Here is an 18495-nt window from a genome sequence, read left to right as displayed (position 1 = left end):
AATGTTAAAGGACGAACAAACAGTGTTGGTTTGAATTTGTCGACTATGGGAAAGACGTAGTTTAACAACAGACTCATCTTCTAAAGGAAGAAGATGTTGAAAGTGATGGAGGGAGGCAGATAAAGCTCTGAAAGGACGAGTGAATTATTCATCAGTGTCCTGTCTAGACTCACAGCAGAATCCATTTGGTCAGGATAGACAAAAACCCTGAGCTGACCCAGTTTCATCCTTTATCACAGGACTCACGTCTGTCAGTTCACTGGTAGAGAAGGTTCACACATATCAATAAGGTTCCGTTATTTTCATGCATTTAACTCATTAACTGGTTTATATATCATCTGGTTTGTGGGTGGAGGTAACACAGTTTCACACTGACTGTTCTGTGCCAACAAGAAACAGCAACTTTAAAAAAAGTTTAATACAAAAACTCTGTCTGAAATGTCACTTTAACAGTTTTATTAAATGGTTTTCATCTGATTTTTAAGTCAACCATTAAAACCACCTGGGTTTAATTACTCCACAGCATCCAGCCTGTGGGGTCAGACGGTAACCAGTTACTGTTAGTGGTAACCAGTCACCACTAACAGTAACAGTAACCACTAACCAGTAACCAGTCACCACTAACAGTAACAGTAACCACTAACCAGTAACCAGTCACCACTAACAGTAACGGTAACCACTAACCAGTAACCAGTCACCAGTAACTATTAACCAGTAACCAGTAACCACAGTCACACACACTGGCATTCTCCCTGCTCTCACTACTGCTGCTGCTGAGAAAAACAAATCAATGAGTTCTGGACCTGACCTCCAAGGCATGCTGGGTAAGGGGCTCCTCCAGGAGGAGCCTGAGCGGAGGGGTGCGGGGGTTGGTTCAGGTGCAACACTCACCTGAGCCTCTGGGGGGCCTCCTTCATCTCTGATGAGCAGCAGGTGACTCTGACCGTCCACCACGATCTCCTTCTTGAAGCGGCCGCCTGCAGAGAGCGACAACAACCATCAGAGAGAGCAACAGCTGACTCATGTTGGTCTGTTCTACGGGGGAATCAGTGATTGATCTGATCGATCGATCGATCGATTTGGTGACAGACGATGAAGGCTACATGAGAGGAGAGTGATCAGAGAATATGTGGAGATATGATTGGAATGAATAAAATGATTGAAGGTGGTGGAGAGAACCAGAGTTAACGTCAGGGCCACTGCAGCTGAGGGTGAGGAGGGAGGCTCTGCAGATCCACACACACACACACACAAATCATTCTTTGAATTTTTCCTCAGACTTGACTCCTGACGTGACCTTTGACCTGTTCCAGTTTCTTCAGATAATTTTTTTATATATCTCACGTCGTGGTCGACCGTGCATCCTGAACAGAGCGTGCTCCCACAGCGGGGGAGTTAGAGGTTACTGAATGAAACCCTCAGTGTGGGGCTCCACTGTGATTCTACTCAAGCTGTCAGATGTGATTCTTTCCCACCACGACTGTCAGGAAGCTCTGGACCTGACCTCTGAGCTCCTGGCTCCGTGTCATGTTGGACGTCGGGTTGATCGGTGCTCAAATGTTCGCTCGCTTGAAAAGAGTGAAAATAAAAATAAAATTGATCTCTTCAGTTTGTTTTGTTTATTATCTGAAGCTGCATCTCTGTCATAAAGAACTCTTATTAATTAAATGAGTTATAGAAAAAAAGGTTGTGAAAGTACAGAATGATTGGTGACCATTTCTATTCTATTGTCATATATTCATATTTACTTTCATCTACTCAGACTGAACTCAGACTGAGACTGAAGAGAGAGCTGCTCCTTTAAGAGGAGCGTCACCACAGTGATGTCTCAGTGTGGGAACAAACGTCTCGTCCTGAGGATTTACAGGAAGTCTCTCAAACTAAAAATGGAGTCCAGACGTTATTTCAGGATCAGCTGATCTGTAAACGCTGTGGACGGGTGTGAGCGAGCGGACAGAGCGGCAGCAGAGCACGAGGAGATCATCGCTACGGCAACGGCCTCCACCACTCAGGGAGGGTAATGACAGAGTGGATGTTTATATGGTGGTGAGGACAGACACACACATACACACACACACACAGCTGTGTTGACTAACAAGTAGAAGTCCTGCATTATCAGAACTAAAGGCTTTAAACTGAAGTGTAACAGTTTCATCATCAGCGTGTTAAAGTTACAGAAAATAATCAGGTTCTAAAATCATCAGGATAAAAGATGAATCTGTGTTGGTCTGTTTACACCTTTGTGTTCATCTGTGCAGCAGATGTGTAACGTAAGGTACAGTGTGTAGTGTAACGTACAGTGTGTTGTGTTGTGTAACGTACAGTGTGTTGTGTAACGTACACACAGCTGCAACAAGAGGATGAAGACGAAGGTCAGTTTAAAAATAAAGTAGGAGATGAAGGACGGAGCTAAAGGCTGAGTCACAGCAGCTGATCGAGCTCAGCTTCAGGTTCAGGTTCAGGTTCATCAGGATCCTCAGGAGGTTTCAATCGTCCAACTGAGCTTTGGAGTTTTTTAATGAATCAGTTTGTAAATGCATCAGTTTAATTGATTATAATTAAACAGAGAAACAGCTGATCAGACTTTATTTCACAGATCTGTAAGATGACAATAATCACAACAATAATTTGTGATTCTGAAGTTTGGTTCATTTTCCAGATACTGTAGGTTCAACTGTTTCCTGTGGAGACATTTCACGGCTCTACATGTGTAATTGAGCTGCACAAATTAAATCGCTTTGCAGGAAGCTTTGTGGAAATGATGGATCTGTGACATAAAGTCTGTGATTCCTCACAGTCATTAAAGAGCTGGAATACACAGCAGATTCATCATGTGAGGAGACGCGACGCTGAACCCGAGCTGCTCTCAACACGCTGCTGCCACAGTCAGACGATCGATGGATGGAGGGATGAACAGAGCGAGGAGGAAGAGAGAGAGGATAGTTACCTGCATCCACGTCAGCTAGTTTATCAAGAGCAGCCCAGAAAGAAGGAGGAGAAGAAACACAAAGCAAACAACATCAAAGATGCAGCCACAGTTAATGTGAGCACAGTCAAACCCAGAGCCAGAGTTTATTAAGACAAACAGGAGTCAGAGATAAAAGAACCGAGGATTCATCAGAAGAAAGAGCGAGAAACAGAGTGAACAGGCCTGCAAGAGGAAGAAGAGAGAACATAAGGCAGAATAAACAGAAGCAAGAGAAACAAGTGTGTACAGAGTTTTATTAGCAGGTCGTCTGGAGGTCAGAGCGCTAAAGAGATTTAAACCATCAGACTGAACCTGTTTCTTTAAATCATTCAGTCACACAGGCCAAACCTCCAGCTTCTCATCAGCTTGGCTGAACTTGACTGAATCTTCCTCCTCCTCAGAAACAGGAGAATCCAATCACTGTTAGACTCTCATCTTACTGTCTGTGAACAGTGTCTGAGGACGTCCGTCTGAACATGTGAAACATGTGTCTTTGTCCATGAGTCAGATAAAAGAGCGACTGTCAGTCCGTCTCTCAGGGAACAACAGAGCCTCAGCCTCAGAGACTCTGAAGCGGCGGCCGCTGCGGGTGATTTCCCAACCACACCCCCTGTCTGTTTAATGGAGACCATGTGCTTCACTCTCTGAGGTTAGAGTGTGTGTGTGTGTCTGTGTGTGTGTGTGTGTGTGTGTGTGTGTGTGTGTGTGTGTGAGACAATGAAGAGTCAGGAGAGTTTCGTGTTTCTTCACTGGCTTCAGTTCATTTCAGCTGTACCATAAAAATCAATCAATCAATCAATCAATCAATCAATATGTGAGAAAAGCTGGAGAAACCTGATCCATCAACATCCAGTCAACTTTATCTTTCTTTTTATTGTTTTCTGTCGATCGACTCATTGATTCATTGGCTGACTGAGGACATCTGATATCAACACACTGGGCTTTGGGAACTTGTGATGAGCGTTCAATCGGCCAAACTCATCAATTAATCATGAAAACAATCTGTAAGTTCATCAATAATAAAAATAATCGTTAGCTGCAGCCTCAGTTTGAACCAGCAGCATTTTAACTGAAGCAATCACCAGAGGCATTTTTCCTTTTCAGTCCATCTCCATCTGCTTATTGTTTTCTTCTTTTGTTTTAGCCATAAAACATGAGAACTCATAAGTCTGAGTGTCCCTGAATGCAGCCTAATGAGTTTGGAGAAAAACCAAAGACAGAGGAAACTAAATGCAGAGAGCTGGTCCAGCTGCAGATTTGGTGACAGGTTAAAGTGTCTGACGCTGACACGAGGCTCATTAGCATCATCTGCACCAGGCTCCAGGCTGCAGGATGAGAATAGCTCTGGTTTTTGTGGCGCTGTGGTCGCGGTGCCACTCGAAAGCCACCAACTCTGCTCCCAATCAGTCACCATGGGAATCCAGGCTGCTGCTTATTTTTAGACCCGAGGAATTTCAGAACAACACATCAGCTTCCCGCTCTTTTCTTCCCCCGAAGCTCCTTTTATTTCTCCGCGGTTATGCAACGATTTCAAAGAGCTCTTTTTATTTAATTGGAGTGGAATCGCCGCTTCCTCGGCGGGTGGCAGTGCCAACTCATTAGATCAAAGATGTAGTGGAGCTGTTGTTTGGGGCTGGCTCGGATACGGTATGCGGGGCTGCTTGAAAAGCCGTGTCGTGTTGCTTTTGGCAGAGCTGTGGTGTAATTATGTCCAAGCGGTGGAAACAGACCGTTGGGCATTTAGCAGCCTGACAGAGGGGGCCGGAGCTGCAGAGCCACAGAGGGCATTTTAAGAAGAGGACGTCACTGCTGAAGCAGATTTTCTTATTTTTCTAGTCCACACACCTCAGAGAGGATCTGCTCTGGGGATTCCCTCTCTCCACTAACTGTGAGGATTTCCTCCCAGCAGCCACTTCTCACACTATTTATACAACCCTTTCAGTCAGATCATCTTTGATCAGCTCCTTCAACAGCAAAGTCATAAAAACTAACTTTTCTTTTGGCTGATTTACAACTGTAAGAGCACTCCTTCCTCCCCTGCTTCAAAACATGGAGGGCCTAGTTTCTCTGCCCAGGGACCAGCAGCTAAAATTGGTTTGTGGGCCGGAACCGGGTGGGTCCCCACATGACAAAAGCAGCAAAGTTTTCTTCCTAAATAAACCACGTTTGATGGTTTTCAAGGCTTTAAACATACAAAGAGGTCAAGAAGGGTTCATGAGCCTCCGTCCCAGCGGTGAGTTCAGGTCTCCTCAGGGCTCAGGAAACATGGTGGTGGGTAAGCCTGCTTTTGACTTAAGAGCAGAGATCTGGAGTTATTCAGCTTCACTGGGTGGAAACCGGCTTTAATATCTTGCCTCAATCTTTGGAAGTGAAAATAAACCAACCCCCCCCAAGTAGAACCAGCTTCTACTCTGAGCTCTAATCCCTTCTGAAAAGTGTGGAGTTGTTTCTCTGAACCTGATCTCCAGCCTTCAGAGAGGAAAAGGCTCAAGTGGTGAAATATTAAAGGAACATGGGCTTTAGTAGAAGTGGGTCTTTGCCTGAGGACCGGGGGGGGGCTACTGTACTGTACAATATGTGGGGGGGCTTTAATATTGGATGAAGAATATGGCCATCACTGCAGGGCGTATGCAGCTCTTTACTGTGCAGACAGAGATGGTCCTGGAAGCATTTTCACTTATTTATTAAACCTCGTGTCACCACTTCTCCTCACTGAAGCTCCTGTTCCCCAATCTGAGGGAGCGAGGGAGGAGAGAACAGTCTGACTGTTCCCCGATCTGAGGGGCGAGGGAGGAGAGAACAGTCTGACTGTTCCCCGATCTGAGGAGCGAGGAAGGAGAGAAGTCTGACTGTTCCCCGATCTGAGGAGCGAGGGAGGAGAGAAGTCTGACTGTTCCCCGATCTGAGGAGCGAGGGAGGAGAGAAGTCTGACTGTTCCCCGATCTGAGGGAGCGAGGGAGGAGAGAACAGTCTGACTGTTCCCCGATCTGAGGAGCGAGGAAGGAGAGAAGTCTGACTGTTCCCCAATCTGAGGAGCGAGGGAGGAGAGTACAGTCTGAGAGGAGGAGAGGAGGAGGGGAGGAGAGGAGGAGAGGAGAAGGGGAGGAGAGGAGTAGACGGAGGAGAGGAGGAGAGGAGGGGGACAAGCTCTGAGCGGTTGCGTGCAGGAGATGGAGCTTGTTAACGTCTTATTTTACCAGCCGAGGTTTTAATCCAGCCGCACTTTATGATTTGTGACAGTGATTTAATCTACTTTTCTCTTTTTTTTATTTCATGAGTCTAATCTTGAGAGAGGAGGGGGCGGGGGGGGGGATCTGGGAGTGTGGATGTTTCAGGTTTTTTTTCTGGGTTCGAGGACTGAATGAATAAACAGATCCAGGCCTGATGAAGACAGGGACAGAGGAGTGTTCCTACCTTCAGGTGACTCCTCCTGGACGTACGTTCCTGTCAGGTACCTGTGGACCAGCGCCGACTTACCACTGGCCAGGTTACCCACAATGCCCTGCAGGGGAGACAGAGAACATTCAACATAGCGCTGACATCATGCTGTATGTTATGTGTGTTTGCTGTATGCTGTCTCCTTCCTGCGTCCACACTGATCCCACCTGAATTTATGGATGTTTGGTTTTTTTTCAGAGAAAACAGATGAAGCATTTTGATGATGAGGAGGGAAGATCACAGCCAACGGCGACTCTTTAAATGTACTAATGACACATCAGTACTGGATTCAAACAGACCACAACATCCTTTTATCACAGGTCTTTGAACTCACCACTTTCAGTTCTGGTACCATTCGACTGAGCGTCCACTCCTGACTGTTCACAAACGCATCTGTAAGAGACAGAGAGAAAACAGACCTGTCAGTCAGCTGTAATGAACAGGTGGTGCCTTCAGGTGCAGCGGAGGTCACCGCGTGAACGTGGAGTGTGTTGTGTATCCAACCTGCACACGTCAACAACACAACCCCAGTTTGTATGTGAAGGAGCTGCGGTAACAAGGGAGCCAATCTGTTCCTACTCAGTGGTGTCACATGGAGCGGGAGAGGCGAGGAAGAGGAGGAGGAAGAGTCTGATTAGAGCTGACAGATGACTGACAGCAGACTGGGGGTCACAGCAGACTGAACAAGATAATAGGACACATCCAGACACAGCAGAAGAGACCGACAACAGACGCACAAAGAGCAGGATTATTTCATTTACAACCAGGGTCAACAGATTTTAACTTTTACCATCATCTGCAGCAATAAACTGAGACACGTTAAAGAAAACTTCAGTTTGTTTTTATCTTAAAACGAAGGATTCAAGATCTCAGCAGGAACAATTCCAGATGTTGCTGAATCCTCCCAACGAAGGATTCAGTGATGCTGCAGGGATGAAGGACTTCAGATTCATTCTGTTTGTGTGTCTTCTGAGGAAAAACTGCCTCAGTAACTTTGTAAATGAAAGACTGAAGAGAGGCTGGTGACCTCTGCTGCAAGAGAGTGCGTGTGTTGAGATCCAGAGCAGAGGCAGTGGGGCTGAGAGGTCATGGGAAATGAGGGGGGGGGTGGAGATGAATTGATCTTCCTCCCACACACACACACACACACACACACGTGCTGTTACTGTGCTGTTGTTCAGATTCAACTATCAGAGTGAGTGTTATTGAAGAGTGATAGTGTCAGTGTTATCAGGGAGGTCTCATCCCTCTGTCCAGACACACACAACATCCCAACGAGCTACAACACACACATGTAACACAACAGTTTTCTCTTTATTGTTGAGCTCTGGAGCAGTTCGGCTCCTGAGGTCGAGCTCTCTCCGTGGATGTTCACTCATCTGCAGCACAGACTCCACTGACAGCATCACGTAGCTCTGCATCAGGAACCAGAGTCTCCAGCTGCCTTCTGCTGCAGCACCGAGGCAGAGGAAGCCGTGAGGCGCAGCGACGTGTCGATTAAGGGAGATCATGTGGTAAAACGAGCGTTTCTCTGGAGAGTTAACATGCAGCAACACGCTGCCAGATTTTACACAAGACACAACAGGTGCAAGAGTTTCTGCTTCGAAACAAGGCAACAGCGCTCAGTTACACAACAAACACAACTCTGCACAAAGTTTTCCATCTTCACTCAGACACTGCTGCTTGATCCACATGGATCCACCGAGATCACATGACAAAAACACAACTAACAAACATATGAGTGTTTTGGAAAAGCTCAGTTAGCAACTAAAACCTCCTACATGACAACCAGGACCTGAGCCTCCTCAGTGCCCCCCCCCCAGCCTCCTGAAGGACCAGTAATAACCTCCTAACAACAGTCAGTTGATATTGTTCAGCCTTTACACACACACACATTAACCCTGCTGGTCTCTGCGACACCTCGGCCTCTGTGCTAACTAGGCCAGTGGGCCAGACCCACTTCGAGCCCCCAGACCCTTCTTACTAATTCATCAGCAGAAATCTGTGTCAGCCTGAAGACTCAGTGTCTCTCCACCAGAGAGAGAGAGGACACACAAAGTGCTAAAAGCCCTGAGGCAGCGTGACGTGTGGATCAGAGACAGATAGATGGAGTTTGTGGTTTCAGACTGTGGAGGACACCGTGACTGTGATGTTTTCACCTCTTCAGGCCAAATCTGAGCAGAACTGGTTTAAAATAATCACAGAGACGGATTCAGGACTGGATTCATGTTTCTGAGAAACCACACGAAACAAAACAAATACAAACTGATGGTAAATCACTGATCAGCTTCCTATTGGTCGACTGATCGATGAATCAGCTGATCATTTCATCCGGACGGAGAACCTGGTTCAGTTTGAATCCTGCTGGTGCTAAAGTCATTTGTTTTTCTATGATACACATATTAAACATCTGTCCTGCAAACAGATGTTTTCCTCCAGCTGTTCCTGTTGCTATGATACACAGTATGTTTGTTTCTGGCCTCTTCTACTATGAACTGTGTGTGTGTGTGGATGGTATCTGTCTGGAAAGAATCCAGAGGGAAGCCTCCCTATTGGCCGGCGGCCGCACAGAGGGGGATATTGTTGAGGGTTTCACAAACGGCGGCCTGTGTCGGGGGGGCGGCCCCTCCCTCTCTGCCAGGCAGGATGTTGATCCAGCTGCTTCCTGTTTTCGGGGGCCCTCCAGTTCCTCCCATGCTGGTTCCCAGTAGGACCCACCATGCAGGGAGCATCATCAGCTGGTGGTCAAGGTAAGATGGTCTAACTGGGGCGTGAGGTTGGTGTTAAAGGAGCAGTTCACCAGACTCTCTGCTGAGACTCTGTCCTGGGATCTCTCACCCTCCACCTGCAGGTGTTCTCAGGTAAACACTGGACAAACGCTGGAGAACTGTGTTCTCACCTCAGTGACAATTCTCTGTAGCTGTCGTCTGAAAACCAGACAGGCCACAGAGAAATACAAATGCTGACTACACAAAACTGTGTCGAGTCAGAGAGGAGGGAAAGGGGCTTCTGGGTAAAAATAAAACATGAGGGCAGCACAGCTGAACCTAATCACTCCATCAACTCACAAACACTTTAACACCAACATGATTTATCAGCACTTCACAAACTATTTCAGGGATTTGTTCAACAACGAGCTGCTTTACTACTTGAACTTGAAACACGACCGACCGACAGTGAAAGAGAGGAAGAAAGAGAAAGATGGAGAGATAAATAAGAACAGAGAAATTTAGAAAAGAACGAGGTCAGGGAGGAAGTAGATGCAGAGAAACAGATGGACGAAGACGAGGAGAAAAGGATGTGGAGCTTTTCCACTTCGTCATCGCTCAGGGAGGAAAAACGTGGAAATGAGAGCGAGCGTCATGGGACTGAAAACACTCCTCCATCCATCCCTCCATCACTTCATCCCTCTGTGCCAACAGAGCTGCAGAAACGAGGGAGGACAGAGAAGAAAGACTAAACCATGGCAGAGGAAGAAGAGGAAGAGGAGGAGGTCTTCAAAGAGAAGCGTCAGGACTCCTGGCGCTCTCCAGAATAATCTCCATCATTAATTCTCTTTCATTTCACTCGTTTTGTTTCTATTTCTGGAGGGTTCTCCCTCAGAGAACTGGAGAACATGTTCTTCTCTTCCCTGACGGTGAAACACCAGCAGGTCACCGACCTCAGCTGCTGCTGGACTCAGTGTCTTTAAACCTTGAATAACACAACTTCACACAGACAAACGTGTCGCCTTCAAGTCTCGTTTTGTTCAACCGACAGTTTAACACCCAAAAACATTAGATTTTTTTATTTAGGAGGCTGGAAGCTAAACCATGAGCTTTACCCTAAAAAAATCAACACAAGAAGACACAGCCTGAAACTGTGAAACACGTGTGTGTGTCGAGGGCCACACAAAGAGGGTGTGTTCATGTGGAAGCAGCTGAAAGACTGAGACACAACGACCGAGACACAACAGGAAAAAACAGGATAATAAGGACGGGTCCCTGTGACCCACAACCTGCTCTCACAAGGTCTGAACTGGAGACGTTCAAGTTCAATTTGAAACCGTTTTCAGCAACAAGACGAAACAAAGCAGCACATCTCACTCATCATGCACATGCAGCACTGACACGTCAAAGAAGAAAATACACACGTCTATATTTAGAGGAAGAGGAAAAAAACAGGAGGGGGGAAAAGGAAGTGAAGGATGAAACGAGATGAAGATCAAAGGATGCAAATGAAATCCAGGATTGTTCTGAGATTCATTTCCTCTCTGATTTTATATCTCCCTGGTTCCTCTACGTCAAACCTGTAAAAGTTCAGACTCATTTAAACATGTAGAGTTTCTGTGCACAGGTTTTAACACAGGACTAATATGTATAAGAATGAATTTTGGTGTTGCAGAGAGATTTTTATTCTTTATCGTTTATCATCATTTCTGAGTGGATTTATAGACGGTGACTCATGATGGACGTCAGAGATAAGGATGAAGCCAAGACGCTGAATTTACACAGTGAATACAGTATAAATATAAATTATATATAAATTGTACGTCTTTATATAATGGACAGAGGGAAGGAGCAGAGGAGACGTTTAAAGCTGGTTAAAGACAGTTACCTCAGCTATTTCAGCAGGTACACCATTAACATGTCAGCCAATCAGATTTTGATGCGTCCCTCATGTGATTAAGGATGAAAACACAAACAAGAAACTGTGCTGCAGGTTATCTCACCACAGCAGAGCAGCACAGACGTTAGGATCTAAATGTTTACGTGCCCCATGTTTCAGAGCTGAAGACCTGAAGGCTGCGGGGGGATAAACTGACACCAGACTTGTTTAAAGTCCTGTCAAAACACTGGGAGCCTCAGCTGGACCTGATGTGGCTGAGTCACCTGGAACAGAGCAGGTATGACTGAAACTCGGCCTCAGGGCTGAGTGTTTATATATGAGATACTAATAAAAAGGCAGTGGTCCGTGTGAAGATGGACAGGCAGACAGTTCCAGTGTAACTGAGCTGAAGTTAATCCCTCTGGAGGTGTCGCTGGCTGCAGTCAACCAAACAGCCAAATCTCTGGGAGCAACAAACCTGAGTTATTAAAAGCTTTGCTTTCCTGCCCGTTAGATTAAAAAAAACTTTATTTACACTGGAATCCAGCTCCGTCTTTGTTTTACATGAGAAAACACAGCAATGCAACAGGGGCTGTAACAAATAATTATTTTCATTATTATTTTTCCATCAGTTGAAAACAGTGAAAACATTTTCCCACAAACTGATGTGTTTGAAAAGCTGTTTTGTCAAGAGTTCGTGTTACACTCCAGGACTGAACCTCTGGCCAGCTCTGGTAGTTTTTAAGATTCAGATTTGGACCTGGTTCAATTTAAATAAAACAGGAACAATCAGTTGTCAGTGTGTAGTTTCTGATTCAGGTCAGGAAATGTTTGACCTGCAGTGAGTTCACATGTGTTTGTGGACTTAAACTGACTGACTGAGAGTGTCAGTTTCAGCCTTCATGAGATGTGTTGTTAGGTTTATTAGATTTCTAAACGTCTGTAAACTTTCTAAATGAAAGAAGAGGCGGTGCTGCTTTAGGAGACACAGGGTCGACCCAGGTTGATAAAACAGCTGCTGATCTGTGAATAAATGAAAACACATCGACTGAGAAACACCTGGAATCAGGCCAGGAGACGGAGGGAGGGGGGGGTGAGGAGACTGTATCAAAGAGAAAAGTGGAGTGAAAGATGAAGAAGCGGGTGTCAGACAGGGAGGGGTCACTGGGGGGGCAGCAGCCTCAAAATAAGAGCGAAAGTGTGAGATAAAAGCCTGAGAGAGAAACTGTATCACTCAGACAATAAAGAACAGATGGCTGGCGGCCAACTCGCCTCACACAATCGCCTCCTGTGTGGTTTGTGGTGTTACAACATGCGCCGCCGCTGCCGCCGCCACACAGTGCAGGCTGCAGCCCTGACGTGTGCCGCCGCCAACGATGACGACGATCACATCGACCTCGTCCTGTAGAGGATGTGTCGGTGAATTTTCTACCTTTTAACCTCACTCTCCTCAGAAAACAGGGAAATTCTTCTTCAAACACTGAGTCTGATTCCTTCTTCTTGTGATGCAATGAAACACAGTTGACACACTTCAACACAAGCTGAACTGACCATGGCCTGAGGTTTACTCCGACGTCCTGACCCAGTTTATTGTTTTTATACTCACATCACATGACGCCTGAATCCAAACCAGTTTTCATTATTTAGATGGACGACATCCATTTTTAACCAGTTTGACCTGATGAAGATTCAACTGGGACAAAAATATCATCCAGTTCAGTGAGTTTGTGTTTTTTAATGCTGCTTCTACAGTTTACAATCACTTCTCTCATCGTCTTTACAATGAGTCGATCAATCAGCTGTAAAAGGTCAGAGGTCAGCGTCTATAACCGTGATCAGACCAACAGTCGCCGCTTCATGGAGTCGAAGCTTGAATTTATTTTTGTCCCCTCTTTCTTGCCGTAGTTTTCACACACATCAAGACGTTTCATGTTCAAGATGACGAGAGCACAAAAGCAAAACACCAGCCCATCAGTTGTGAGTAACGACCCACAGAGAGGTGGTTCTTTAAATACCTGAAGACAGTGACCATGTGAGTTGGGGAAGAGTTCATCACGGTGTCAGGAGTGTGTATTACAGGAAGCAGCAGCAGCAGCTGTGTGTAAAATAAACCTCCATTGTTGCTGCCAGCACTCAGTCTTTGAGTCAGGCTCGACCTCCAGACGACTGCTGGCTGCCTTCTGCCCACTGAGGCTGGTTAGCAGCCGCAGCCAAACCTGGCCTCAGTTGGCCGGTAGCTGCTGGTAATTATGGCAAACACACACCGACACCCTGCGGGGGTTTTGGCCCCGATCGACCTCTCCGCCCTGGACCGGTGCCCGAACGTGAGGCTGGCACCAAAACTGTGCCTGACAACACCAGAGAGCAGCAGCTGCGAGACCGAGGAGGAACTCTTCAAGCTCCATCTCCTGTCTGCAGATGAAACACGTCTGACGGTGCAGATGAGTTTGTTTAGTAAAGTCACGCCTGCTGATCCGTGAGGGGAACAAAGAGCTGCTGTGTGAGGCATGTCGCCTGCAGGCTGCAGAGCTCACTCACCAACCTGCCTTCATCAGTCACGTCCTCGTGTTCTGTAGCTCGCACCCTTCACAGTGGAGCTCAGAGGGTGGAGCTGCTGTGAGAACAGCACCAGTCTGAAGGGACATAAACCCCAGAACAGACCTTCAGGTTACAGCTGAAATCATTCAGTCGGGTAAAGAGACTCAGGTCGACACCAGGAAACACAACAGTCCAGGTTCAGACTAAATATTCAACTTTTTAAAAACTAAAATAATCATTAGCTGCAGCTCCTCTGAAAACCTCAACAAACAGAGGTGAGTCAGCAGGTCGCTGTGTTTCATGCTGTTTATTTAGCAGAGGCTTCATCCACTGCCTGACTCCAGAATCATCAACAACACAGAGCAGGCAGCAGCTATCATACTGACCTCATGACGTCAGCAGCCACTCACCTGTCTCGCCTGAACGCTGCCGTGTGTCCTGAGGCATGCTGGGAATCCAAACCTCGACACAACCATGAGAGGAATCCCAGAGTGACACGGTGAGTCTTCACCTGATGAACAGGTGACACCTCTGTACAGTAACAACAGTCAGACACACCTGAGGGCCTGAACACTGAGGACCCTTCATCTGCTCCTCATCCTCGACACCTGTGTTCACTCGTTGTGTTTGTGTGGAGCTTCTGACTCGTGCACACAGTGAGGCGGTCCTCCAGCTCCCTGGACTACAAGCAGCTGCGCTCAGGTTCTGACGGGTTCAAGGACAAAAACCACTAAAAACAATTAACAAGATCCTCAAAGGTCTTTGTCATCGGTGACAGTTTTGACCCACAATGAGATCGAGTTCAGTGTCTTGCTCATGGACACTTCAACAGAGGGACAGAAGCATCAAACCACCAACTCTACACTTCACTGGCGACCTGGTCTACGTCTTAGTCTACGTCCTGGTCTACATCCTGGACCACAGGGGCACAAGATCACAAAGATCTCTCAAAGATAGAAAATAATGTCAGGAAAGGAAACAACACCAACTGCCTTCATAATAAAAATGAAACTGCAGGTGAATTCACGTCATCATTCATTCATTCATCAGAGTAACGACACCTCCTCCCTCCTGTCTCCTCCTGTCTCCTCCCGTCTCCTCCCGTCTCCTCCTCCTGCTGCTGCTGGTATTACAGTGATAATACCGTCCTCATCCTGAACAGAGATGAGTGCTGACGTGGTGGATTACTGATCCTCTGTGATAAAATCCTGATGGATTTACAAGAAGACCTGCGTCACACACACACACACACACACACACACACACACACACACACACACACACACACACACACACACACACATATCAGAGAAGCTCTGACAGCTTCGTCACAGTTTCTGACCCAGTGTGTGTGTCCTTCGATCCAGTTTCATCAAACAGATGCATGTTTTTGTATTTTTGGGTTTGTTTATTTCAGTTAAAGCAGCTATAAATTAATATTTTATAATCCTAATGTCAGCTGACCCTGCGGCTCCGTTACTGCCCTGGTTCACCCTCACAGCTCCGTCTCCAGCTGCAGCAGCAGTCGACTTGCTGGGTCACCTCCGCCCTGACGACCTGCCTGCAGGAGCTGTCCCCTGGCATTTGTCCACATTCATAATAACATGATGTCACAGTGACAATCGTGGAGCTGCAGACGCCTCCTTCGCCACATGGCTGCGGTGGAAGCTCAGGAATGTGCCTCCAAGACGTACTCTTGGCGTGACAGGTTCGGGCCTTTGAAAACAAACCGTCAGTGAGCAGAAGAGACGGGCACTGCAGCGGTGTGAGTGGAGGAAGATTTAACTGTGGATGCAGAGCAGAGCATGGAGTGAAGTAGTTCAAACCAGCCCAGACAGGTTGGGTGTGAGAGGCTGACCTTCACCTCCTCCAACCAGATTTACCCATGAGCCTCTCTGACCTTCAGTCCACAACACAGTGGAAAATCTGACTCTGCTACATTCCTGCTCTCAGTTTGTTTGGCGTCACGGCGCCCACGAGCCCACCAACGCTCCTAAACAAAACTCCTGTGGTTTGTTTACTGGACAGAGTGCTGACACACTCTCATCGCTGCAGAGCTCAGACACACAACATGGAGGCGAACATCAGCGCCAGTCCACACTCTGCATTTTCAGTATACGAGCCTCATTCAGTCGAGCACATCACACACCTGCTGACTGAGTATAACCAGGTAATACGACTGCACGAGTCATAGGTTCTGTTGGTTGTGTGTATATTTATTTCTGTTTCGATCTTTATGCTCTGTTACTCCTGTCTGTAGTATCTGTCTGTTTCACTGTGCCAAGCCCAGAGAAGAAAATGACTCTAATCTCCATTTTTAAAACAGGAAGTGAAGAGAAAGACGAGCACATCAGTTCATCCAGTGAGGAAGAGGAAGAGTTCATGTCTTTCTGTTTACTGCGCACATACTTTGGCTGCTCTTCCTCATGTGTTTTTTCCAGCCAAAGGTCAGAGGTCGTTTGTTGTACAGAGTGTGAAGCACAATAGAGACACAACACAGACTCAAAGGTCTGTTGTCCAAATCCAACACTTATCTCTCCATCGGGTAAAGTTTAAACTCCTGTTACTCTAAATAACTTGAGATAAAATATGTGGTGAACCCCACCTGACACACACACACACACACACACACAGACATACAAATGCAAACACACACAGCCCTGGGTGATGCAGGTTTGAATGGATGATCTCTGGTACAAACACACTCACAGCTCTAATGGCACCATTGTCTTAACACACACACACACACACACACACACACACACACACACACACACACACACACACACACACACACACACACACACACCCCCTCAGTGGGATCATGGGTGGAGCGTAGCTGTTCCCCCAGGGCAGGGTGTGTGTGTGTGTGTGGAGGGTTAACCCGTCGTCTGACTGTGACAAATCAGAGCAGCACTGCCTCATCAGTCACACGTGACAACATATTATCTCAGCCTTCGCCCTTCACGCCGTGTTCCTCCCCCTCTCTCTCCATCCAACACTTCATCCATGAATATATTTCTCTTCGTCTCTCCGCCCGTTTCTCCACCTGCTGTTCAGATAAACTACGACTTCTTCAGTCCTTTTAGGCCCCAGCTCGTACTGACGTGAAGGTGACACACGTTTCATCAGATAAATTAAAGATTTACACTCATTTAAAAGCCTGTTAGCACTGAAGCGAGGGTGGACAGACATAAACATGTATTTTAAAATCTTCAACTTCAAATTAAAAGGATTAAACTGACTCACTCTGCAGCACCTGAGACTGAGCTGAGATAACAGACTTTAATCTGTAATCCGATTCAAAAATATCAGCTAAACTCTACACCTGACTAGTGTCTGACTTCTGTAAAATAGTTAAACTGTGTTTTCTGTCTGGTTCCTTCAGTAGATGAGAGAAGAACCGTTCAGTCCTGAAACAGCTGATGCTACCTGAGGTTACAGGTCTTACAGTAGCACCTAGATCAAGACTGTAGATTCTGTACTGGAGCTTCTGTGCTGCCATTTCACTGGATAGTTAGTGTAAATGTTTCTGTACTCGTGTTCTTTGTTTGACTGTGTCTTGTTTCAATAAAAGCCCTGAGAGCATCATGAGACTTCACATCCTGATGAGATACAACACTTCATTTAGCAGCTGTGTGTTTGTTTATGTCTTTGTCTGGAGAGGATGGAACAATAAAGCTTGTTTTGAATTTGACATCATTCTTATCGGCCTGCTGCTGACAGCTGAACAGTGTGTGTACACAGCACATATGTCAGGTGTGTGTTTCTGTGTGTAGTCACAGTGAGTGTGTGCTTCTGTCAATTTGCATTTGTCAATGTTAATTAAACCTGTCAGACAGGTAACGGCACAGTTACCTAACACACAGCTGTGTTAGGTGAACACACACACACACACACACACACACACACACACACACACACACTCACACTCACACCTTGTCTGAGGTGTTTGTAGTTCATCTGTGAACAAGTTTTCATTTCTTTTCAGTCAGTTGCTCGTCATGTTTACAGACACCAGCTGCTGATTTATGGCACAAACAGGACTCAGACTGTTGTGTTTAAAATAACTAGTGTGTGGGTGAAGACACACTCCACGGTCACAACAACGTCGTCTGTGGTTCGGAGGGAAACTGTCATTTACTGAAAACTGCAGCAGCTTCTGGCGGGAAAAATAAACAGGTTCATTCTTCTTGGTTTGTGAGGAAAGACGACAGTTTCATAAGAGACGCTGCAGCAACTGCATTTTTCATTTCAGTGCAATATTCAGTGTTGTGACTGTTGCTCATTAGGCCTGCAGCCGCTGCAGCGCTGATAATAACCAGACTGTTGGTACGAGGAGAGGAGAGGAGGAGAGGAGAGGAGAGAGGAGAGAGGAGAGGAGAGGAGAGAGGAGAAGAGAGGAGAGGAGAGGAGGAGAGGAGAGAGGAGAGAGGAGAGGAGAGGAGAGGAGAGGAGAGGAGAGGAGAGGAGAGATAAAAGGAAAAGAGGAGTCATAAACAGCTCCTCATACCTCTGATTGATGACTGTGGGTTTTTATTAAAAAACAGATCTCCTGGTATTACGAGTATTTCCTCCACATGTGTGTTCACACCACACACACACAAACACACACACACACACACACACACACACACACACAATCTGATTAAAGCTGCCTGAGGAAGTCGGGGCAGGAAGAGGATGGCAGGCGACCAACCATGTACGAGGCGAGACAAAGAGGCTGTGTTGTGATTGGCCGGAGCTGATCAGATCGTAAACAGAACAGAGGCTTGGATCCGTCAGGTTTAATGATTCAGAGGAAACATGGCCCGTGTGTCTGATGGTCACATGATCATGTCAGACGTGTGGACTAACTGATGTGGACAGTAAAGTGAAGAGTCTCATTAAACTGTAAACTATCTGTTTCCAGGCTCCTTACTTCTCTAATGAAAACATCTTTCATGTTTTCATGACTGTGTTTC

General features: G+C 46.4%; 1 protein-coding gene across 3 annotated transcripts in view; it reads right to left on the bottom strand.

Moving 5' to 3' along the window:
- The window catches only part of agap1 (ArfGAP with GTPase domain, ankyrin repeat and PH domain 1), a 116614-nt gene that overhangs the window by 57084 nt on the left and 41035 nt on the right, over window positions 1–18495 (bottom strand). For all 3 annotated transcript variants that reach the window (XM_071479654.1, XM_071479653.1, XM_071479652.1), the window contains exons 2-4: window positions 6741–6799; window positions 6383–6470; window positions 892–977 (exon numbers count right to left, since the gene is read on the bottom strand). In XM_071479654.1, the coding sequence (XP_071335755.1) occupies window positions 892–977; window positions 6383–6470; window positions 6741–6799 (233 nt within the window). The remainder of the gene's footprint in view (window positions 1–891; window positions 978–6382; window positions 6471–6740; window positions 6800–18495) is intronic.

The sequence above is a fragment of the Trachinotus anak genome, unplaced genomic scaffold, assembly GCF_046630095.1.
Source record: "Trachinotus anak isolate AG129_WGS33_773 ecotype Australia unplaced genomic scaffold, CSIRO_AGI_Tana_v1 ptg000006l, whole genome shotgun sequence".
Taxonomy (NCBI): domain Eukaryota; kingdom Metazoa; phylum Chordata; class Actinopteri; order Carangiformes; family Carangidae; genus Trachinotus; species Trachinotus anak.
The sequence above is the reverse complement of the archived record's forward strand: the minus strand, read 5'-3'. Positions and strand labels throughout refer to the sequence as shown.